This window comes from Numida meleagris, chromosome 16, assembly GCF_002078875.1.
Source record: "Numida meleagris isolate 19003 breed g44 Domestic line chromosome 16, NumMel1.0, whole genome shotgun sequence".
In the NCBI taxonomy this organism is placed as follows: Eukaryota; Metazoa; Chordata; class Aves; order Galliformes; family Numididae; genus Numida; species Numida meleagris.
In genome coordinates, this window is record NC_034424.1 from 6,328,694 (window position 1) to 6,353,033 (window position 24,340).

A 24,340-nucleotide genomic window follows, 5' to 3' on the forward strand; every position below is an offset into this window, starting at 1 on the left:
GCAAAACTTTATTTCCCTGCACAGTCCCCCCCCCCCCAAAAAAAAAAAAAAACTGGAAATGAGACGTTTAAACAAAAAAATAAATACATGCATGAATATTTGAGCCCATCTGTTTGTTTTAGAAATAAAAAATAACCACCGGCTGCTGTCAGGTGGCTGCGGCCTCCTTTTTTGTTAATCAGATGCTGCTGAGATGGGTTGCATCACAATGTAGCTTTGCTTCAAATCTTTTAAGCTGTCAGGAAATTGGGAAAGGCAGAGCAACTTTCCAGTTTGTCAGCGTTCACCAAGCAGAGCAGTCATTAACCAACAGCAGCAGGGGCTGAGGGCCGAGGTTGGCAGAGGTGCCCATGGTCTGGGTGAGGAGGGGCCAGGTCCCACTGAGTTTCAAGGGGAGCTGTGTGCTCTGCCTCCCCCGAGCATCCCCAGTGTAACTTCTGGTGGTACTAAAACCTCTGAACAGCCCAATTAATGGAAAAAATCATTGTGAATCCTGTTCTCTCTGTTCCTGGCTCTCTGTGGTCTGCCTGCATCCCGTGTGTGTTGCGAGTTGCACCGGCACAGCGGCTTCCCTGGGGAAGAGGCTCTGTGCAGCCCCGCCACAGCGGGCTCTGCTCCATGACAGGGACTCCCTGGTGCAATGGCATAGCAAGCACCCAGGGCACTAAAACGATCATTTTTTCAGGAAGACCACATTTTAAGGAAAGACCGCATAACCTTCAAACTGTGATGAAGTTCATTTTACACCCAGCATCCCTGCAAGGTTAGGAGGTGCAATCTGAAAGCCCCGCCGGGCTAAATGTCCTTGTTCTACAAGCCCACAAGACACTCGAGCCTGCAGTGGGAACTGGGATGCTCTTCTAAGACTCTCTGTGGATTTTTGCCACAGAAAAGCAGCAGCAGCCCCAAGATGCCTTTCCAGCCCCACGGACTTGGAAGGAGCTGTGTGTGCCTTGGGGCAGTGGTTTGCTCTGGCAGCCTTCTCTCTTTAAGCAAATGTTGACTCACCATGGGGAAATTAAAACTCCATTAGACGTTGCCACATTGTAGAGCAGACCGCATTACAGCGGTCGAGTTGCAATTAATTGGTTTCCACCGAAATTACTTAATTCTGGGAAGGCGCGGATAGATGGGAAGGACAAGGCTGAGCTAAACAATAATTTCCTAAAATGACATAATCTAAATAAGCTAATGAAGTGATTACAAAGTTATTAATCTAAATATAAAAAAGAGTCAAAAGAGAATATTGGGTATGTAACAGCTTAGTACAGTAGACTTAATAACACTCTGGTTAGGGACAGTATGAGGCAATCAGCATTTGGGTGATGGTTTAGCAGATTAATTATGTTCCATCCGGAAAACTCTCATTTCAAAGTGTACTGTCTTCAGCTTTTGTTTGCTCTGTTGTTCATGCTGCTTAACTTTTCAGCGCATAGATGGAAGGGGTTGGATACATGGTGCTGCAGGTTTGGGGATTGTTTTCTTTTTTAACTAAGGTTAGCTTGGGATTGGGAGACGCGGAGCTAAATAACCACAGAAAGAGACTCCCTTGCATGCGGATGGAATAATTAATCATTTGGAAATACTCTGGCCTGGGAAGGGCCCTCCGTGCAGGCAGCCCCTCTGTGGGGAGCTGCACACTGCATCCGTGCCCCGGGTTCCATAGGGCCCCGCCATGTCCCCCTGCCCGCCCAGCTCCCACGCTGCTCCGCTGTGCAGAGCTCGTCTGCTGCCATGATCAGGGCGAGGAAGCATTTGTCTTCTGGAGAATAAATAACTAGGCCTTATAAATCATTAAAAATGTATTACAAGAAAAATACAGTGCGGCTATAAATAGAAAACAAAGCAACTTGTACATAAACTTTTACAATGACTGCTACTCAGGCTTTCGTCGCTGCCTGTTTTTAAGTGAATTTAGCATCCGTGATCTCTGGAGGCTGCTGTTGCCTGAAACCTCAGTTCTGCAGCTCTGGCACAGCACTGTTGCCTGTAACCTGCCCCGCTCTGCTCTGTGCATTCAGAGCCTGCAGCCCTGCTCTGCAACCTGCCCCTCATGGTGAGCAGAGGTACAGAGGGGCTGAGTGCTCCCAGACTGGAAAAATCAAAGTATTTTACTTATTTTTAATTCATTTACAAAACTGCTTTCGTGAGAGTCTGACACGTAGCGGTGACTTCCAGACAAGATATCACCTCTCCCTGCAAATTGCCACAGGTACAGATCTTGGCTTAACATGAAATGAACTGTGTAGCAATACATTAATCATTCAGCGAGACATCAGTGCTGTCTTTTTTATTACTTCACCAGCAGTTGATGTAGGTAAAGCCATGTACTCCTAGCCTTTCTTGAGGAATATACATACTTCTGAACCATGCACAAAGTTTGTCAGAGGGAGACAAACTGTGCTTTGTGTTTTCAGATTTGACTGGTAGGAGTTTATGTTCTCTGGGCTGGTGGGCCTTGGCACCCAGGAAAAAAATGGTATCTCAGGCTTTCAGCTAACTTCAGGTATTTGATACTCTAGCTTTGAAAAAATCAAATACTAACTGTGGTCCCAACACGACTGATGCTGAAAATTCCACAGCGGAGTACTCAGAGCGCTTAAATTCCCACATGTATCTAATAGGTTGCTCTAAGGGAAGGACTGGGCTGCCTTTGCTGGTCAGTGATGAACAATTAGGGATCGCAGCACGCAGCTGTACTGAGGAGTCTGTGTTTACATATTCAGGTCAGAGAAAGTAGGCCACAGATCTGGGTGGTGAATCCTAATAGCTTGAGTTGTGGTTTCGTGGTAAGGAGGAGGTTTTGTGCAAGTTGTGTTTTAAGAAGTGTGATGTTCCCCTCACTACTCTGCTGTATGCAAAAAAGCTGCTGCAGTGTGATTCAGAGGAAGAGCAATTTGTTTGTTTGTGAAAGAAAGAAGCTGCCAGGGGCTGGAAGGCACCGCTCAGCAATTCCCAGTGCTGGTGTCTTTAGGATCTGGGGTCACGCTGTCCTGTTCTCTTCCATTAACGCAGCCCTGAGTTGTATCTCCATTTGCATCTAATTCCTGATCAAACCATAGTGGCTCAAAGTAGTTTCAAAATAAGCCTGTGCACTGCCACTGAAGTCATTTTGTCCTGCTCCAGAAGAGGGACATGTCACAGGGTTGTGAGGACAAGCAAATTTCCTCCTCTGCATGGACGTGTGCTCACGTCTGCGCTCCCAGGCATGAAACCACCTGGCTGGAAACACTGGCAGAGCATTTCCTTACAGAGCGCACCGACTGGATGCGTTTCTGCCAAAACATGAAACTGAGCAAGTAATGCTTGAAAAAAGCAATTTCTTTTTCATGAAATGTGGGTTCTAAAGTTCTTTTTAAGCTAAACTTGCAGGAGCCTCTTTCTAAAATGCTCCCCCAGCTTCCCCTGGTAGCGGTCTGGTCCCTCACCTCCCTCCTGCAAGGCTGTTAGTGTGCAGCAGTCCCTTTAATTTGAGAATTTAACAAGGAATTCTAAATTAGGGCATTGGAAAACCTGTGATCCTATCTACCATGTTTATCCCGTCAGATGTGGCTCTGTGCTTTCACTGCCTTGAAGACAAAGGAGAAGAAAGTTGAACACATGGTATCCTCAGCTAGAAAGGGCTTTGCTGTAAGAGGATATTGAGTTGTTTCATAAAGCCCAATATTACGCTTGAATTATGCCTGAATAAGGAGAAAGGACATTGTTAAAGAGCCCTAAACATTGACCGTAGTGGATCTTCTTTCTTCCAAACCCTTCAGTGGTGTTGTTTTTGGCTGTTAATGATTTGGTATTGTATTTATAAGCCAGCAGGGTAATCCAGAGAGCAGCAGGAGGGGCAGTTGCCTTAAATAAAGCTTTACAATGCTGCTAATTAAAATGATCCTTCCTCTCCCTGTGATGACTAATGAGACAGAAAGAAGAACTGGGGAGGGTTAATGAAAATGTTGCTGTGAGATTCCCTATTTTTAATTGGTCTTTTTAATGTTTTAATCTCCTTTATGGTGTGGGGGTGGAGTTGGAGGTATTGTCTTTCAACCTCTCTTGTACCGTGCCCAATAGGATTGTAACGCGTGGCCTTAGAAAGGGGCATTTTTTGATATACCACCAAACTATAACCAAACATCTGAGCCTGAGTATGTGAATGTTGTGAGATGGAAGAACAAATTTGGACTTAACTGAGAACAGAAACAAGAAATGTGAAATCTGTTTTTAAGCTCATCTTCCAAAGCTCCAAGGGAGCATTCGTACCCTGAGGATTGAGGCTAAGATCTTTTGTGAAGGACTGGCACCGATGCTCAGTAGTATTTAGAGCTTTAGGTCATGATGCTCTGTTAAATGCAATATTTATCCCATGAGTATGTCACAGTTCACCTCAGATGTCAAGAATTCAATTAATATTCTATTTAATAGAACACACCATGACCTAACCTTTTAATACTCTTAGTGAGTCTGAGCCCTCCTTATTAGTGTCACTCTCTAACTTTCCTTCTCAGTTGATGCATCTAACAACAACTGGGATGGGGAAATTGGGAGCAAAGAGAGAGGGGAAGAGATTTAAATTACTTTTGGACCTCACTGTGAGGATTCAGTAGCTTTATCCCTTGTAAAACTCAGCTCACAGGGGGTTAGCACACCCTGCTTTTCCCATTTTTTTTGTGGAGTTGACATCTTATCAGTTTCAACTTTCTATTGATTTCAAAACACAAAAGGCACCGCCAAATTTTTCATGGTTTGAGTCAGTCTACTTTTTCATTGAAACAGCATTTCCCCTCCTCACACCGCATTATCAAACTCGGGGTCAGGAGAAACCATTCATGTGAGTAACACCTGCAGGATTAAACCTTTGGCTTGGAACTTCATCTGTTTGCTGTGATGGTGGATTATACGTACACAGATTTTGGAATCACCGCTGCAGACTTTTGCCTGTATCGCTTTTGAACATTATCTCTGAAAGTGGGATCCCTTGAAGGCGTTGTCCCAAACTGGGTCTGCTTCATCCCGATGCTTTTTTTATGCAAGACTTTGGTAACACATTAGAAATAGAAAGAGACTGAAAGCAAATAAGCCTTTAAAATTATTCTGTATCGAGTAGCCTTTACGTTTGGGGAAGTAGCTCAATAGCAGTGGATCTTTTTAAGGCAGCAATCCCTGGATGTGATTAGCACAGCTGAGAGCACCTGCCTGCAGGTGGGAGGGGGGCCCACTATTACCACACCTGTGATTTCGGGAAGATTCATGGGGAAGATCAACCAATAAATACAGAGCTTTCACCACAGCTCCTTAGAGTGGGAGGAAGAACAGGCGTTGTGCCAGATATTTCCATGCAACTATATTCATTATTTATGCAGAAGAAGAGATATTTCAGGAAAACAGAGCTGAACCATGAATGACAAGGTATCTTTCCGGAGCACAGGGTGCAGGAAAATTGCACTGAGGTTGACAGCTTTTTAATGTAGAGTCTCTATTTCACTGAATTACTGCATGTTGGCATTTCGAAAGTACAAGATGACCTATTTATTAGCTGTGAATCAAACAGAAATTACACACTAGAAAATAAAAAAAGTTGTATGTTTCTTCCAGCCGCTAAGATGCTTATCCTACAGAAATAATGTATACAAAAAAAGAAAACCTGCAAACAAAGGAACATCAATCAACAAGGCACTAAATTTAATGTTGTAGGACCTGTGTTCATCTTGTGATACTGCGATCGTATGTGCTTGTTTCCTTACATGTGATGTACTATTAAATATATGTGTGTCATAATACTTTAAATTTCATTATCCTTGCTTCACTTAGGCTCCTATCATCCTCTTCCCTCTTGAGAAGGGCAATAGTTGCTTGGAAATGCGACTTCAACAGTAATGTGCATCACAAAGCAACACCAAATGGCACTCTGAGGTCAGGCTTTCCATGTTCCCAGTTGTTCTGTCCAAGCAAGTGTCCCTTCTCCAAGCACAGTTTGGGGTCAGGTCTTCCAAACCCAATCTTGGAAAGCGCAGACACAATTCAGATACAGAGGAATCCCTAAAACATGTGGAAAAGGCAGGTGAACATCACCCATCTACTATCCCAATCATGCATTACCCTGTGGCTTTTGGTCAGTGCTGAGAGTCATTAAGAGCCAGTGAATCTCCGAGCTTCAGTTCTGCAAGTCTTTCATATTCCACCATTAGACAAGCAGCTGTTGATCAGAGAAAAACATGCTGATTCTGACTTAGAAACATACGGTTGCTGCAAGCATGCAAGAATGTATAAGTAATAATCTGAGGTATAGACTGATGCATGTCACCAGCAGTCTGCAAAGATGAACATCTTCAGTATCATAGCAAGCAGGTGGCCTCATTTCCTTCCTTCATCAATCCCTTCTGTTCCCCCACTCTTTAGCAAGAGCACAAAGTCTTGGTGACTTGCTGCGTGGCCTGGATGTTGTTTTCCTTATCAGAACAGCAGGCTTTGCAGGGAAGATGAAATGATTGCTGACTCTTTTCTTCTCATTAAATTTGTGTGTGTTGTGGACCATTGAGGTTTTGCTGGCTTTGTGTCTCCTGTACTCTTGCTTTGAGGATCCCCAGCGTTCATAAAAGTGAAGCCAGCTGAACATCCACAGCTCTTACGTTACTTAGAAAAGTCCAATGTGAATTTTTATCACGTACGCATCATCGTATTTTTCTAAAGACAGAACTGAAAAACAAATTGGCTGTGTAGGAAGATTACTGCTAGGTCTCTCCTTAAAGCTGGCAGTTCCCACACCCATATCCCTTCTGAGCCAGCAGCCTCCCTTCATCCAGAATCAGGGGTCTGGTACACCCTGGTGACTGTGGCCAAAAGCACCAAACATCTTTGTTAGAGCCTAACAGGCATCTGAGCCCTGTTCTGAAGAGAGCAATGAGCAATAACCTCCCAGTACAATGATCATTTCTGCTAATCCACCCATGTAGCAAGGAAGAGGAACATGCCGTAAGAACTGCTGGTCCAGCAAAATACCCCCCTAGGAAATGAAGAGAAGGAAAAATAACTCAAAATTCCTATTGGCTTCTCCAAAACCCATTGTCTGAAGCACGTGGAGAACTTTATAACTGCATCTTTGGTTCCGCCACTTTCCCCTTCTGGGATCACAAAGCAGCATCTCCCACCAACCTCAAATTCCCTTCAGCCTTGCAATTAATCATTACCACAAAGATATCTATATTCCAGTAACACCATTTGCAGACTTCTCAGTATAGTATCCACTTCCTCAAAAAAACTGGATGAAAAGTATTTTAAAGTACATGTTGACTCAAGTATTATTTGGAATAGACACAGGGCAGTTATTTCAGACTTGCACATTTAGGTACTTGGAGTTCACAGATAGGATCTTCTGAAAGAAAAAAGATCAATACCTTACAAATATTTAATTGACCACTTGATGTTATTCTAGTCCCTCTGTGTTGAATCCTGAATGGTGAAATTTAACACGATTTTTTTTTCCTTGAATTATCCTCCTGCTCTTGCATATACACAAGCTATGTGCTGCAATGCAAGACTCATCCATTCGTCTTTGTAATTTATCTCATTTCCTTTGGAATGGTGTCCCTCAGTGGCTCAGAGAAAGTGGAGCGGTTGTTTTAATAGATTTGAGTTTTATCTGCCTCTCTATTTGCAGCAGGGCATAATAATAATAAATTATGATACTAATAAGTAGGTTGTGCAGAACGGACTACAGTGGTACCACTTCCCTCCCCCTCCAAAAAAGTAATTTATGGGTACATTCTTGTGACTTTAGGGGTGTAATAAATTATCAGGGTTCGTTTTTCCATCCAATTTGAGGCAGTGCAGCTGTGTTTTGCAAGCAATAAACTCTCTTGTTGTATTTCTTAGCTAAGCACTGAAAAACACAGTGCGATTTTTTTTCCCTCCCTTCCCAATTATTGTTGCAACGCCTGGTAGCTTCTCTGCAGTTAAGGGTTTGCCAGTGCTTCTATTATAAACCTCAATTTTCAGGGGCCTATAACTTTGCTCTTTTAAATCAGAATGCTAGGACTTGGTGTACATCTCTGTCAATCTACAGGGTTTTTATTTGAGGAACAAAGGCAAATTTTTTTAAGGAGTCCAGAACTCCCAAATTGGAGCTATGCACAGAAGTCAGAGACACACGGATGTGAATGGCTGGTAATGCTTGGATGCCTCTTCAGCTCCTGAGAAGCCCATAACTGCTGCTTATTTTGGACACGCCCTGGGGCAGCATTTAGTCCTTAATGAATTTTTCTTGGGACGTAGCAGACAAGAAGGTCGGCCATCTGCAGCAGCTCCCTCTGCCATCATGTTCTGACCTGGAGGCTGGTGCTGCAAATCCAGAAGGTGCAGAGGATACAGCTCCGTGCACCTTCCCACGCAGCAGCTCTCAGGCTTCACGCCTCGCCAGCCCTACTGACCGAAATCTGTCACAGGGTCTCCAAATTCAGGCAGGAATTAGCAACCTTCATGGAGCTGGTTCCCTTTCCCAGTCCCTGTGCTGTCTGCATTCAGCCTGACGCATGGAGGGGTCAAACAAGGAAGGAAAAAAATGCAAGAGAATGTAATAACAGCGCTAGAACCACTGAGGCTCTCTACAGCAACCTTGGAGACCCCATGCTGGGAAGTGACACACGTGCTCAGCTCTGGCACTAAATAGGACATTCGTTCCCCTCTACAAAATTTTAACAAATGGGAAAAAAAAAGAAAATCCCACTGATTTCCCAATAGGACTTTGTTCGGGTGCAGTTATGTGCTGTTTGCCCCGAACGCCTTCCAGAGGAAGCAAACCACGAGCAGCACAGAAATCGCTCCGGGTTTCCTGGTGCCCTTGGGAGGGCATCGTGCCAGGAGGAGAGCAGCTCAGCCCCTTTTTGCTCGGCTGTTGGACGGCCCTACCACACCGCCAGGCTAACGCTGCTGCTACCCAGCCCCCTCCATGATCAGCAATTAAGCTGTGAAGTCAGCCCCGTACTATTATGTTAACATAGTTCAGTATATTAAATGTAAAACAAGTCGTAATTTTTAAAGGTACCTCGGCTTACTGAGTTTAAATGAAGGCAGCAGTAGGGCGATCGCAGCCATATGCAAATCATCTGCATTTTAAAGCTAACAATAGATTTTGCTTTATTGTTTTGGCATTTAACGAGTGGGAAAATAATAAATTAAGCCACATGGGGAATCCCTGGTGCTTTTACAAACTGAAGCAGTGCCCATTTGGAGAGAGAACATTCCCCATTTTTCTCCCTAGCTGCATTTCTCTTAACCCACCACCTTATTAAAACTTATAGGGCAAAATTCTCCTCTCATATTCCTCCGGCAGCTCTTAGTCCACGCTCAGCTCTCCCTACCTTCCTGGCTGTCTTTCATCCTGCAAGCTCTCTCTCTCTGCAGATAGGGAACAGAAGAAGAGCAAAGACTGGTGAGGCCATAGGGAGGCAGAAGAAAGATGTTGTCATCGTTTCTGGATAGCTGTTAGAGCACGGACAGCTTTTTCTGCCTGTTGTAGCAGAGAATGCAGTCTGCAGCTACCAGCACAAGGTGTACAGAAGAGACAGCTGCATTAGGCTGTGGTCAGCAGCACGCAGGATCCATGCAGTGAAAATAATAGGGCTTCTGCATCTGCCTGGTGCACCACCGTGCCAGGCACCAGCCACAAGGCCAACACCAAAAGGAAGGGAGGGAATGTCTTCAGATGACCTCTGGTTCACTCAGGTTGTGAGCAAAGAGCAGTATTTTCTTTCTAACTCACTCATCTCTTAATGATCAGAGCCTTATTAGCCTCAAGTCAGGCTCAGCTGTGAGGATGTTGGTCATCTCATGCTGATTTAATGGGTAGGTGTTGCTCCTGCCAATGGCAGTGTGTAGCTCACCTATTGGTAGCTTCGTTGCCTACACTGCTCCTGTGTGCGACAAAGTGCACCATTTCCTCGTGCAGAGCAGTCACACCAGCACATTTAGTACGTGCTTGCTTCCTATGTCATCTGCAAGAAGTATCAATTATAGATGTCTGTGAACATATCCCTGCACCTGCTTTCCCCCAGGAGCGCTGCCTTACCAACACCAAAGGATGCAACAGAAACCAGGAACCAAGGTAAAACAGCCAGCCTGAAGTTAACATGGCCCTGCAGCATTCACCGGCAACAGAAATTTGCCAGGGAGGGTGAAAACTTAAGAAAAAAAAAAAAAAAACCAAACCAGAAGAATACAGAGAAAATACTTGGAATGGAAACCTGCAAACCTCGGACAAGTTTTGAACATACCTAGGGGCAGTTCAGCAGCTTCCATCTCACAGCTCTGTAAAATCTTTATAAAAGCCCCTGCAGTCCCACCACACATCTGTTTTCCTCCAAATCTGTTTGTCCTATTCAGTGCATTTCACCTACTGTACATAACAATTGCACTTACATTCATGCTATGCACCAAGATTGTAGATTTAAGGTTTGTGCAGCACTCTGAATATGTAAGTGCTGCCCAAGTACCAAGGATTACGATTGTTTTCATAATAATTCCTCATTGTTGACTATGTTTGAAGTCAGGGATGTCTGGTGGCTGAACCAGACAAGCAGAACACACGCAAAAGCCCAATTAGCTTCCTATCTCCAAAGCTCTTACAAACACTAATGCATTAATCATTGTAAAACGAAGATGAGCATCGGTCTGTACTCCTGGCTCAATTCAGTCAGGATATAAGTTGACTGAAGCTGAGAATTACACCAGAAATCTCATCTGTTTATCCCCACCGTGCAGCAGAGGAAACCAAAGCCAAGGCAGAGCTTTGTCCCTTTGTAGAAGCCAGCTCAGGAGCAAATGCGTCCCAGGCCGAGGTCTGGCCAAGCGCCTGTTCCCCGTGCAGTGCTTTCTGTTGACCTCTTAGAAAATCCAGAGACTGCTCAAACCGTGGAAAGTCTAAAAATAACATGGGAATGTGCATGGAAGGGCTAAACAGCAAAAAAAAAAAAATGTTTAGTTCTGCAAGAGATGCACAAATATACAAAAGCAAGCTAAGGTGGCTCTAGGATGAACTTTTCAGATTACTCAAATGGCTCTTAAAAAATGGATTAAAATACAGATTCCCCCTATTATTTTTCAATAATAGAAGTGCAGCACAGAACAACTCACTAGTGCCACAAACTAGTTTTTCATTTCTGTTTTTGTTTCATGCCTCAATATCTTCCAGCTGCTCATGTCTCCTTTTCCTTCTCCTCACTTTGATCTATTAGTTTTCTACAGAAATGGGGTTTATAAATCATTGTAATGCAGCCCTGGGAAAGACGGTGCTTAGTGCAGGGAGAAATACATTGCAGCTAACAGCCACGGCAGGGAGGAAAACTCTCACCTCGTAGTGGGGCTTTGGCGACAGGTTACTGATGGCGCTGGGTTATTTTATGTCTGCATTCATGCCATCAGGGGCAGGGCCGCGGGGACTGCTGCCTGTACCCCCCATGCAATATTTCAGGCTTCCTTCTGCAGGCAAAAACAAACTGCTTGGGGGCTCGCAAGGGAAGAGGGGGAGGACAAATTGCCAGAGGAAGGGGAGGGGAGGCAGGACAGGTGGGGATGGATCACTCCGTTCCCGCTTTTGCACCACTGCATCTTTTTAAGAAGAGGCATTTGTCTCTAACGCACCCTGGAAAGGTGCGGATTTCATGCCAGCCTCATCTGTTGGAGGCAGCAGAAGGATCCAGCTCTCCCTTGAGCATTTGCACCCTGTGTTCCCATCTTGCACTCAGACAACTTTGTTGCCTGTGCCCATTGCAGACCCCAGCATCGCTGCGCATTAGGGCAGTGGTGCTGCGGGGGGATCCCTGCTGGTGCTGCCCCAGTCTGACCCCTGCGGGAATGGGCACAGGCAACACCTACTGAGAAAGTATTCTAAAATGTGAAGCTGAGAGCAGTGCAAGGCTGGGTGCCACATCACTGAGCAACCTCAAAACAGCCTGTGCAGGTCAAGCAGGTCGAAGGACTGCTGTAGCATTTGTGGCACAACAGCATAACCAGCCTGGGGTAAAAGTCTGAGCATCCCCCAGCAAAGGGAAGTGCCCTGAGCCCATACCCAGGAACAAGAGTCTGTCCTAAATACAGGAAGCCCAACATTAGCTGTGGCCAGAGAGACAAACCTCTGCCAGCAGAGGTTTAGGTACTTACCTCCTGCTGTGGGGTGCAGGATGGATTAGGGAACCCTATTGCCAACCTTATTTGATGAGGGAGGAAATCTTCATAAACTCCTAAGAGCAGCACAATCACACACAGGCTAGAAGCAATTTTAAGCACTTGCTGTGTTTTTAGGATCAGCATCTCCTAATAAGACCACCCCAGGCAGACACACCATCCTTTAGTTTTGAAAGCACACAAAAGAGACACCATGCTGGAATCTTACCTATATCTTTAACAAAGCATTACCCCCTCCTCACCCTCTTCCCCATAATTGCCTTGTTATTGTCATTGGTGCCATTGTTCATTGGCTCGTCCATAGAGAGGCCCGAGGGAGCAGTTCTGCCTTAGCTAAACCAATATCTCCTGCAATAACCCCCTGCAGTTTCCCCTTTGCTATCCCATGTTGAATAAATCCTCCATCTCTGTTTGCTGAATGATCATAAAGATATGATTGAAGTTTCAGATTTATGGTTTCCTTCAAATCGAGGAGCAGCTCCAATAATGCCAGAGCCTGTTTGCTGACTGCTTTTGACAGGATATATGTAAAGGGAGATTTGTAAGTGCAGAAACACAAATGCAAATACCAAGGCAGGGTATTTTCTACAAACACAGAGCACACGTGTGAGGTTGAATTCCCACATGCTTCCAGAGCATCCTTTCATGCAGCCCTCCCCGCGGCTCGCAGCACCCTGCGAGGCAGGAGGCGTGCACCATGTTGTACTCTAACAGCAAATCTGTCTCAAGTAACCACTCTAGGGACCCACCAGAACCGGTTGCCTAGTAAAGGAGGATCCTAACTAAACATCTCACACAACTGTGCTAGAAACTACTCTTAAGTTGTAGCTAAAAAGTGGAAAAGAAGGGTATATTAAGGCAGTCCTTACTGTCAGCTTTCTAAATACCTCAAGTTCTCTCCTGACTGCTTAACACAACCATCTGGGTGCCTGGGATGCTCCTGGGGGAGCACTGACAAACCCTCTCCCCCCTGGCAGAACATCCCAGACATTCTGCAGATCCATGCACCACCAACCCAAAAAGCAGCCGAAGTGGCATTACACTTTCAGGAAGAGGCCACTTCCTATTGCAAACAAGGTCTTGCAACTCACCCCTTGAGGCAGCAGCCAAAGAGCAAAACCAGGGACTCCGGTGCATGGCTGTGAGCCTCCAGGTGGGGATAGCTGCTGCCTTCCCCTTCCTCCCAGCTGCTCTTACATCACCCATCCCAGCAGCATTTCCCAAGCCATCTCCATCACACAGCTGAAACCCTGGGAATCACACATTGTGGGGGTATCAGTGTTTGCATCCAGGTTAATAAGTGTCTTTCTGACTCAAACGCTAAGCTATGATGAAATCCAAGCTTGTGACTTTGGCACCAAAATCCGCACAGAGCATCCCAAATACATTCTCTCCAGCCCTGTGGCCATCACACACTGGCTTTTCCCCGATTCACAGCCGTTTCTCTTCATTCTCATTTCAACAAAAGCCTATAAACCTCTTACAGCGTGATGCAGTCCTAAATTAAATGTGTTTTAACATCCCTATATAACAAGGGAGCCTTTGCTCTTTTAAATTAACACGTGTAGCTGAGAAGGGGACCTTTCCTGGAAAATTTATTCCACTTCATTTGGAGACAGAAAACCCCACCTTGTTGCACCTTCTCTGAGAGCAAAGATTATTTTGTGTTATAATGAGGAATTTGTAATAACGAGAGCATTGTGTGTTACACTGGCTACGAAAGGAAACAAGAGAAAAGAAGAGAGGACTTCTGTGAGCAGCAGTGTTGTGTGATGTATGGTAATATTTTTCCTCAGTGCATTACAAAAGAAAAAAGCAAGATAAAAATATCTTCCATTTTCTCCCTAATTTGTAGTTTTCTGGTGTTAGCAAGGCTTATAAGACACATGCTCCCAATTAGCTGCTCCTCTTAATTTAAATGCTTCATAAATTATCTCCTGCGCTTGTGGATTATCACTTCATAATGCGAGTTAGCATTTAAATAAATAGCTGCGATGTAGGAAATTAGAGAGGTTTACAGTCTGAGGCAGCAGCATAATGAAGGAAAATACCACAGCAGCTGAACAGGGGTTGGGAGAGATGTGATGAGACAGATTTTTTCCTTTACCTTTTAGCAACCCAATTTGGACTGCAGCTGGGAAAATATGGGTCAGAACTCCAGCCGAGCAGGATCCTTCTGCAATGGCTGAGTACGAAGGGAACACAGAGAATTCTTAAGCACGTAAAACGTCTGATTCATCAAATACGATGCAATTATGAAGTCGGGTTTTAGAGCCAACTCTTTCTTCCCTCACAAGAGCAGCCCCTTTGAAAGCAATTGGGCTGCTTGTGTGCATCACCTGAGCCACATCTGACCCCTCACATTCCGAGCTGTCAGAGGAGGACAGGACTGAGGCTGTATGTAGAAGATTTGGTGGGGAAAGAGGTGAGGGACTCAGATACAGGATTAAAGGGAATTTTGTAGAAGTACATGTATCAAAGTAGAGCATTAATTTGTAAGCCGAATATCTTTTGCCATATTTCTGGTACCATTAGCAACTAGCCCATGGGCGATGATAGCTCTTTAACCATCAGCAGCAAGTTCCCAGTGCTGCTTCAGCCTAGTTTCACAATTGTCATAAATGCAGAAAATTAGGAAGTCAGGGCAGGAAAAATCTCAAGACAACTCCTTGGGGGGACTCAGGCTCTCACCAGTTTGCTGGTCTTGCCTTTGGTGTCACTGCTGCTTTTGCTGCCACAAGAGAAAACTTCAGGGCAGGATCCTACCAGCAGTCAATCACACTTGACTGCCATTGACTTCATCTGGAGCTGAAGACATTGAGGCACTCGTGGGCTCGGGCCGCTTTGGTGTTCATCTTGCAGAGAGCCCAAGGTTGAGCACTACAGCTCTCGGGGAAGTTCAGCTATTACAGCTCCCTGCTTGCTCACACAAGTCCCAGCGTGTCAAAATCATGGGTATTTTTTCAAAAACACATGAAAATCATAGAAGCCTTGACAGCCTTGACCAAAGTCCAGCCTTAGGCAGGAGTAAAGTTATTAGCTACCTTATTTCCCAGAGAAAGAGCCTGACACATTAGGATTTCACAGTAACTGGCTGTAAGTGTAATGGGCAGGGTGTGATTTTGCTCACTAGGTTTTGCGGTTTAATTTCAGCATGTTGAATACATTTTGCTGTAGGACAGAGCAAATGACTTGGGCAGATTTTTGCAGTAGCACAAGCCCCTCTGTGCTTAATAGGAGTTCTGTCTAACTGACAGCACAATTTGGATCTTCATTGTATTTAATATACTTCAAGAGCGGGGGTCAAATTGTCTCATCATTTACATCCATACAACCCTGCTAATCCCAGGAGAACTGCAGAGCTGAAGCTCAGGACATGTAACTGACTCAATTTTCTCTGCTTAGAGCCTTTCAGCTAATTTTTCTAGCGACGTGCTCTTGGTTACAGCTCCAGTTCTTCCCAAGTCAACAGGGCTGGATGTGGGCACATAGTATTTAGAAAGTGAAAAAGAGGTTCATCCCAATCCAAAATCTGGAAGGTTACAGGAGATCTTCCTCCCTAACAGTTTCTAGGCAGTAAAAGGAAAGCAATGTGGCCAACCTGTACACACACTCACGATAGCCCTGCAATATCCTTGTCCTCCATGACATATTTGCATCTCTATTACCATCACTTGGTCTTTGGCACCAACCAATGGATGGGCAAAAGTGCAACTGGTTTCCTCTGCACGTCGAGCCTGATCAGCCTCTATTTTGCTGCTCTATGAGGACACAAACTCTTCGATCCTCACCGCAAGGGCTCTTCAGGTCTAACAAAAACCTACAAAATGCTTTGGGGGCAGGAGGTATGGCTGGGAAATCAGGGGCTCATCCCTGCAAGGAGATGGTGCCAATGTGTAACAGAACCACCTTTTCTCCTAAAAGGGCACTTTAAGGAATAAAATTGGAAGCTGCTGCATATATCTTTCCAACTGATCTACTAATCATATTTCTTGAAATTTTATATCCCTGACCCTTGTAAAGGGATTGCAAGGAAGGCGTTTTTTAAGCTGTATTTTAATAAGTCAATATGAAAGCTCAAAATTATTTAAAGCTTCTTAAATAGGATTATATTTGATTTCTTATGGGAATAGCGGGGGATAGTCTAGTAAAGACATTCTGTCCTGCTGAGGTTTTATTACATTAAAGAAACAGCATCTTTTTTTTAAAACAGCAAAAACTTTTATCTATTCTCTAATGAAAATGGAGATTATTCTGCACATGAAGTGACTGGAGGTGGAAAGCTCCCGCATCTGTGATCAGAGATGAGAGCTTCTCCTTGAGTGAAAGCAGAGAGATTCTTAAACCAAAAGTTTGCCCAAATTTAACAAGTTGTCTGCTAGTCCGAAATATTGAATGTCTTGTCCTAGAAGGAACCATAGCTGTACTGACTTCAGGCGAATTCTGCTGTGAGATGACAGGTAGCTCTGAGGGCAGCCAGCATCTCATTTGCAGTGAGGGATTGAATTTGGCCCTAAAATCAGATCTATGCCACCAAGAAACTATTTTGCTGTATTGGGAATTTGGCCATATTCAATCTGCTCAAGAATGCAGAGAGCCACGTTCTCATTTGCGTTCAGCTCCTTAAATGTCTTTGTGACTATATGGATGCCATGCTGGCAGCTTTTTACCTAATATTTTCTATAGGGACCCAAAGAAATTAAAACTACCTGCATGAAGCTGAAGGAGCCACCAGCAAGTTACATGCCGTAAATAGCAGCTTCACTGAGTTGAGTTGTGCTGGACATAAACTCAAACAACATCTGGCCCTGAGAACATAAAGGGATTTTTCTCAGAGTAACAGATGGGGAGGCTTATAGAAAAGATATTACTTAGGATGAAGCACGGAGAAAAGGTCGTAACTGCTCTAAGGGAACTTTTTTTTCCATTTAACATTCCATCCCATCTCTTTAACATTTATAGAATGTTCTCTCAGCCACCAGCTAACCCAAATCCTGCTCTCAGCTAAACCTCAGTGCTCCCACCGAAGCCAACAAGAGCTGAGCTGAAGCATTCCCTCCTGGCAGAATTTGGTGTCAGAGTTCCCAGTGAGGCAGAACCTCCCCTGTCCCAAACATCTCCACCATGTCCCCCATGCGTGCTCGCATCTGCCCCGTGCTCATTCCTCCCCTTGGAGATGGGAGGTGGCTGTAGCTCAGGGGATCAGGTGCAGGTCAGACCTCAGACTCGCAGCAGCCACGAGCTGCACCCATCTTTGTTTATCCCAAATAACACGTCCTTCCTGCCAACAGCTTTGTCTTACAAATAGTGTGCACTGCTTCATCATGGCTTAACACCCACTCCAGAAACATGTATGCTTCTTTGACCTTCAGTACTGGCGTGAAACCTTACGTAGACACAAATTTATCTTTAAGTCAGGAGTAGATTTAACAGAGAGGAAGAAGATCGTTTCCAATATTTCCAGCTCAATTACAGTCAAACCCCTCCGTGAGTCTCAGCCTTTGGGGCCATACCTGGGCTGCCTGCTCCCAGTACTGTGGCTGCCAGCAGAATCAGCGCAACGGGGCGAGGTGGCAGTGATTTATCAGTGCTGGACTGATTCATACTGACAGAGAGACTCCGAGGAAGAGCTTAGGGTCCTGCAGGTGCCCCATGAATTACACAGAGCCTCGCAGCAAAAGCAGCAGATCTGAGATCTGGCTCCCTAGCAAAGAATGTTTTTTGTCCAAAACCATTTGCAAACAGCTGAAAGACGCAGCCCTGTTGCAGAGAAATCGAGATTTAGTATTTGCAGTGCCCTACAGTTAAAAATCATCCTTCAAACAGCGTGTTGGGTTTTAACTCAATAAACAGCAACCAGTATCCAGAGCCCTGGAATGTGGGGGCACACAGGATTTTTCAAGGGAAACCTGGAAGGCGAATGAACCCATGAAGACAAATGAAAGTCTTGCGTACGGAAATACTTTCGTATCTGCCTGGCCCTTTAAAACCAAAACGATAGAGTTCATTTGCATTTAGATCTCTTTGGCTCCCTCTTTTCATCTAAAGACAAATCCTCACAAAGGCTGCTTAATTAGACCAAATTAGATTTCCACCTAGTGGCTTGTCATTCATTAGAAAACGCTGTTCTTTTTTTCTATTTTGGTAATTATAGGCTGGCCTCACAGTGCTCACTTCAGGCTCAAAGTATGACTTGCATTCACGATTTTGTGCAGACGAGAGGAAAATTATTCAGTCGCATCAAGTCTGCCCATTTTACAAGTTGGATAAAGATCATCGCTGGAGTCTTTTATGTAATGGGGTATACTCTTTCTTAAGTCTTTAATGATTAATTGTAATAGCATATCTCACGGCAATTTTCAAGACAAAGTGAAGTACAAAGTTTGCACGCAAAGCTACCATACCAGATAGCGGTGTCTTTCTACAGACGTAGGATTCTGTTCTGGGGACGCCCAGTTATCAGTGATTCCACCCCACTGCGGTGGGTTCCTGCCCTTGAGTGTAGAACAGAGGGGAGGGGGCAAGCTGGGCTTGTGTGGGGAGAGCCCTGAGGTAGAAGCACCTGTGAGCACCGCTGGTGTCTCACCCAGCAAGGGGACACCTGTGTCCCACTGTCTGCTCAGCCTCCTGCAAAGCATCGCTTCCAGAAGGGAGCAGAGTTCCAAAATTCAGACCTGTGGTGGAGCAGTAGGGAGCACACGTCGGTGTAGACTGCACAGGTAGCTGGGCTAGCAGCACCTCTGCCCTGCCTGCAGGATTCGTAGTGCAAGGAGTCCAGCTGCATGTCGTACCCCCGAGCTTTGCCCTGCTGGACTCCATGGGAGCTGTTTGTCCCATGGAGTGTCATCATGCCCACTGTGGGGCATGCCAGCAGTGTGGTCTCTCAATCTGAACACAGCCACACTCCTGATTTCCCCCATCCAACCCCCACTCCTGTTGCTCTTAGGCACGGACACATTAATTCCCTGCCTCAGTTTCCCCAGCTGTTACAGCAGGGTTATCACTTCATGGCACATTCAGAAGTTTAATAAATCAGGGCCAGATTTTGTGGTCCTTCATCAAGCGAAACTTCCTTCGACTTTGACCTTTAATGTTTATGAGAAGCTTCAAAGATAAGTGCCAACTTATTAATAATAATCTTCTTGGGAGGGGAAGTTAGCGCCAGTTAGCGGCACGCAGCCCAGCAGCCACCAGCCCTGCTTGGACTTCTTCTGCACCGACACATCCAGATTTTCACGTGCACTTTAATAATATTCTTGTTTTCCCAATCATTTTTGTGAGAGATGGAAAATAAGTTTTTCACCTTTAAAAAAAAAAAGCTGATCAAATTTGCCTTTCTCAAAACACTGAACATTCCCTTTCTCATCTACCTAAACCTGATGTTGAGTTACTGTCCCCCAGAGGCTTTCAGTAGCTCAGTTCTGATGTATCCCTGCACTTTGTAGCTCACTGCCTTCTTAGAGTGTAATCAAACATCAAGCTAAGTAGCAAATAAATCTCCCGATCTCATAAGCTGCACAGCAAGATCATGTAAATGCAAATGAAGGGCTTGATTTCAAGCTGTCGCGGGGGGAAGGAGGGAAAAATGCTGGGCCTTGTCACTGCCATCACTTCACTCTGCAAGCGCAGTAAATCTGCAATAATAATAGTAATGGCAGCGTGACGGGAGGCTTTACTGTACAAGGGGGTGTAATGAAAAGTGGAACAGAAGGTAGGGAAGGAAGCAGGGCCTGCCGGGTTGGAAATGCAGCGGGTTTGCAGGCATCCATCGGCAGGACAGAGCTGGTGGGGAGGGGACAGGGCAGCCCCGCTGAGCAGGAGCAGAGGGGGTCTGTGGATTTGCCCAGCGTCCCCTCCCAAAGGGCTGCAGGAGATGCAGGGATTAAGGCTTCCATCTCTCGCTGTACCCTTCTGCACGCAGGCAGGTGCCTCACCCCTCTCTGTCTCAGCCATCTTTAGCAAATTAATGCGATGTGTGTTGACGGATCATAAATGCCAGGGGACGGAACACAAATGAGGTTTGCAGCGAAACCTGTAAGCCTTCAAGTTCCTTCAAGCTATTCGTTTGCAGCTCACCCACCTCTTACACACAGACCCGCTGCCAAGCCCGGCTTTTCCTCTGCAGCAAACGTTTTCCAACACCATCAGACACTCAAACCCAAATCCAGGGCTGCACGAATGGGAACCTACCTGGGAAGGGCCAGGGAGCTCAGTACACCCAGCACTGCACTGCAGCCAACCAGGGCAGCCCACTGACCGCACAGCTCCAGCACCGCCCTGCTTTGAACAGCATCCTCCGAGCACAGAACACACACCCCCAGCTCAAAAATTAGAATTACCCTGCTCCAAGGGAAAGGATGCATTCGCCAAATCCTTAAAGATAGTTTTAGAGAGCAAACAAAGCCTCAGCACACATTTCTTGCAGCCCTGGGAAGAGGCGATCTCTGCAGGATGCACTGGGGGTGCTTCAGGAAAAAGCCTGGAGTTGTGTTTCCGAATGGGCTAGATAAACAGTATTTAAGATGCCTGATTTTCCTCACTGAGGTCGTAAAGGGAGAAAACTTGCAGAAGGTACCCAGAGAAAATTAGGACCGCCTGGGATGCAGAGAGAGACGGTTTTAATTAGAGCCAAGAGGTGGGAAATAAGGCAGAGAAATGACATCTTAATGAGGTTTAATGAAGTTGTCTGCTGATGGGCACAGCTGTCAGACAGATCTGTATTCCAGCCAAGCAGCTTTGTGACAGTCTAAACCCGAGCACAGGAAGCAGTGCTGGAGCTGGGGAGGAAAAAAGAACCTTCTGCACCAACTTTGGCCCTCTCCCACCGCAGCTCTTGACACAGCACACCTACATTGCCCGAGGACAAACAAACGAAACCAGCCCACGAGGTCGCAGCAGCGTTTTGCTAATTTATGAATGAGAAAGGGCTACGCTTTGATTGCACTCAGCAGGATTCATCCCTGCTACATCCTTCCCCTTCTTTGCTTTTGTGGGTAAAAATCTTGGCACGCAACCAGGGTCCTCTGAACCCACTGGTTTTCTTCAGAGCCGCAGATTCTCTCCATGTTCAACATATTGGACCAGATTTTTTTTTTTTTTAATTAATTATCCAGCACCTTCAGCTTTATTTATTCAGTGCAAAGCGACTGTAAAATGCCACCTGATCGTAAAAAGAAACAGCACACGCTCGTTTTGAGGTAGAGGAAATACCCAACTGCGTTAACATCGCGTGCTCTGCAAAAGGGAATTTCTTCCATTCTACAGAGTTCCGCATTCAGAGGTCTGCAAGCCGCCTTGCCTCTCCTTTCCTGCAGCTTCTCAGCAGTTTCCTCCCACCTGCCACACCTTCACCCCAGCAGCAGATTCCTGGCCTCGCTTAGCTGACCCAGGATCAGAACGTGAGCCCAGGGTAAAGCCTTTTCTCGTGCATCTGATGAACGCTGTTCAATTTCCCTGCTAGATCAGTGACAACTCACCTAAAAATAGCCGCCGTACAAATGCCTGTAAATACAGGAGAAATAGATCAACGCTGAAGGCTCCTTTATCACTCCTGGCACCAGTTTATGCGTTTTGCGTGAGCTCCCTAACTCACACCCAGCGTGCACATATGGTTTAGCTCCGCTGTGCGATATTTCAATGGCAGCAGTGCTAAAAGCCCACTGACTGCCATCGCTGCACACATCTGCAAGGGATGGTCTCTTCCTCTGCCAGAGGTTGGCAGGAGGCAGCGGGGAGAAAGCAGCCATGTTATGCACAGGTTCAAGCAGGTAGCTGAGTTGGTTGCTTTCAAGAAGGTAATTGCTCGTGTTTGCTCGCACCAAAGGATCCACAGCCTCGCGCAGGGTAAGGAGACTGATGGAGTTTACCAAAGGATCTTAGCAAGTCCAGAAAATTCATTTTCTGGTGAACTTGTGCTGCTGGGAATCACAGGGATACCGCATCGGTTCCATAGTACCATGAGTGGGTGGATTTAATGGCCCCAGGGTGAAGGACTTCCCTCCCAGACTTGGGAAGCTAATGCCCAAACATACTTAAAGCCCTAGTATATGGCTTCACAGGCACAGAGATCTCAGCCCCAGAGCAGTATTTCAACATTCCCATTCTCCCCAAGTAGCTACAACCCCCAACTTCCCCAGCAGGCTTCCCACAGAAAATAACCCATCCCAAGGCACCCACTCTGTGCCTCAGAGCCAGATGCCCGGCCCTGCTCCCTCTCTCCAGCAGGAGCGCACAGACCCCTGCTGCCAGCTCCCACCCTTCCCTCCTCCACCGCCTCTCTTTCAAGCAGCAATAAGGTTTCAAGACACACACATCCCGCAGTGACTTCACCATGGAGATGGGAGGGCTGGGACAAAGGGGTGAAGGGAGGTCAGTTAATCCCACAGACAACACCAGGCTGGGATACACATGGGCCGGGGAAGAGTTCATTTCAAAACTAAATAGAAATGAGATTATTGAGCTCAAGTTCTCTTCTTTTCTGTGCTATAGACCCCAGGCTCTGCTCCCCCTCCTTCATCACCCTTATCCCACCACAACATGCCTTGCGTCTTGATTATTCCCACGCAGGACTGGCTGTGTGATTGCATTTGGGGCAGTTTATGCCAGTGTTCTAGGAGGGTGAACAACTTGGAAGTGAAATACTTTGAAGGAAATGTAAGGTCAGCTGCTGAAAGTCTACCTGCAGATGCCATGGCTGGGTGCCCTAACCAAAGGAGAAGTTAGACAAACAAGGTTAAATCCATATATACTGTCAAGATCACTGTTTCCAGTATGGGTCACCTTATTACCCAGATGTGAACTTGCATCAAATTCAGCATCCCACAGGCTCCAGCCCTGGGGAAGCCTCACAGCTGTGAGTTCTCCTTTGTGTTTGGGTCCAGGCAGTGGGATCCAACTGGTGCCAGGAGCAGCCAGAGCCACTGCAGGTGCATGTAGCCACATTCTATTACATGACTATTTTCAGAGGGTGTAGTTCATCAAGCAAGAGCTTTATTCTTCTTCTTTAACCTCATTGTTCTGCAGGCAGAACTGGGAAAGCCTATGAGAAACTGCTATAACCTGCCAGGCTTTGATTTTTCATATGGGCTGTACATCGAAAGGACGGATGGAGGAGTCCCTGCAGGTATGGCAATTCCACTAAAATATGGAAGTCCTAATGCTAACAGGGATTCTCCATCCCAGTGCTCCTCATTACTTCTCACCAAGCTGGGTGTGAAAAAAACAACATTCTCCCATCCCATTAATACTACCCAAATTTCTTGGTGATTAGTAAATCTTCCATATCATCTTGGAAAAGCCTATAGGACCATACAGACCCCAAGCAGAGAAGGGTATGGCAACTGCAAGAGAGCTTCATATATGGCCGCTTCATAACTCGAGAGGGCCCCTACTCTGAGCTCTCAGGGATTATCCTGTGAAATCAGACTTGCTGAGGCCCCTGTGCATGCCACACAAACCTTGCACTTTCTTGTCTCCCCAAATAAATTTCCCGTCATCTTTTTCTCTTTGCCTCACATTTCCTTCCATTTCCAGCAATAGGCCACTGGAACACAATAAAGCCCAGGACGAATTTAACTCGGAATATGCCCCGAGACTTCATCACCATGAACCGTGGTGCTCTGAAGGCTGGGTGTACCACAGCCCGGCAGTTTAACTTGTACTACAAGGCCAAGGACATTCGGCGTAAAGACGACGAGTACAGTCGCTTAAGGAGATCTCCTCCTCACGTACCTGCGGACATGACCTATGGCATTCCTGCACGGTAAGGAGGAAGGCTTGGGGCTCTTCTCAAAAAGGTGTTATCCCTTCCTATCCTCACATCTGCATCTCCCCCACGTCTCAACCAGGGCAGTCCCCAAGAGAGAAGTGACCCAAGAGCAGACATGCTGCTACAGGGTCACAGTGTTACTTGCAGACCTTGCTACCCAGTTCCATCTGCTACAGTCACTTGCCTAAATCTGGTCTGCATGCCACAGCGCATCCCTAATTCACCTGTAGAATTAAGAGCCTGGAACCCCTTAAAAATATGTTCTATGCCAATTCTTTGAATTAAAGGAGAGTGGAGAGCTGTAAGCCAGAATAACAGCTTCCTTGGGTCAGAAAGTGACAGAGAGGCAGAACAGCAGCATTTCTACCTGCTCGTGCTGGCTGAAATACTCTGGTGCAACTACAGATG

At 45.9% G+C, this 24,340-nt stretch overlaps 1 protein-coding gene across 10 annotated transcripts in view; it reads left to right on the forward strand.

The window, feature by feature from the left end:
• The window catches only part of CFAP77 (cilia and flagella associated protein 77), a 53,041-nt gene that overhangs the window by 8,285 nt on the left and 20,416 nt on the right, over window positions 1-24,340 (forward strand). For 5 of the 10 annotated variants that reach the window (XM_021413528.1, XM_021413532.1, XM_021413534.1 and 2 more), the window contains exons 2-4: window positions 18,320-18,466; window positions 23,188-23,287; window positions 23,698-23,926. In XM_021413528.1, coding sequence (XP_021269203.1) covers window positions 18,320-18,466; window positions 23,188-23,287; window positions 23,698-23,926 — 476 coding nt within the window. Of the gene's footprint in view, window positions 1-18,319; window positions 18,467-21,429; window positions 21,575-23,187; window positions 23,288-23,697; window positions 23,927-24,340 lie in introns of those variants that run through there. The other 5 variants (XM_021413536.1, XM_021413531.1, XM_021413529.1 and 2 more) reach the window with 4 other exon arrangements.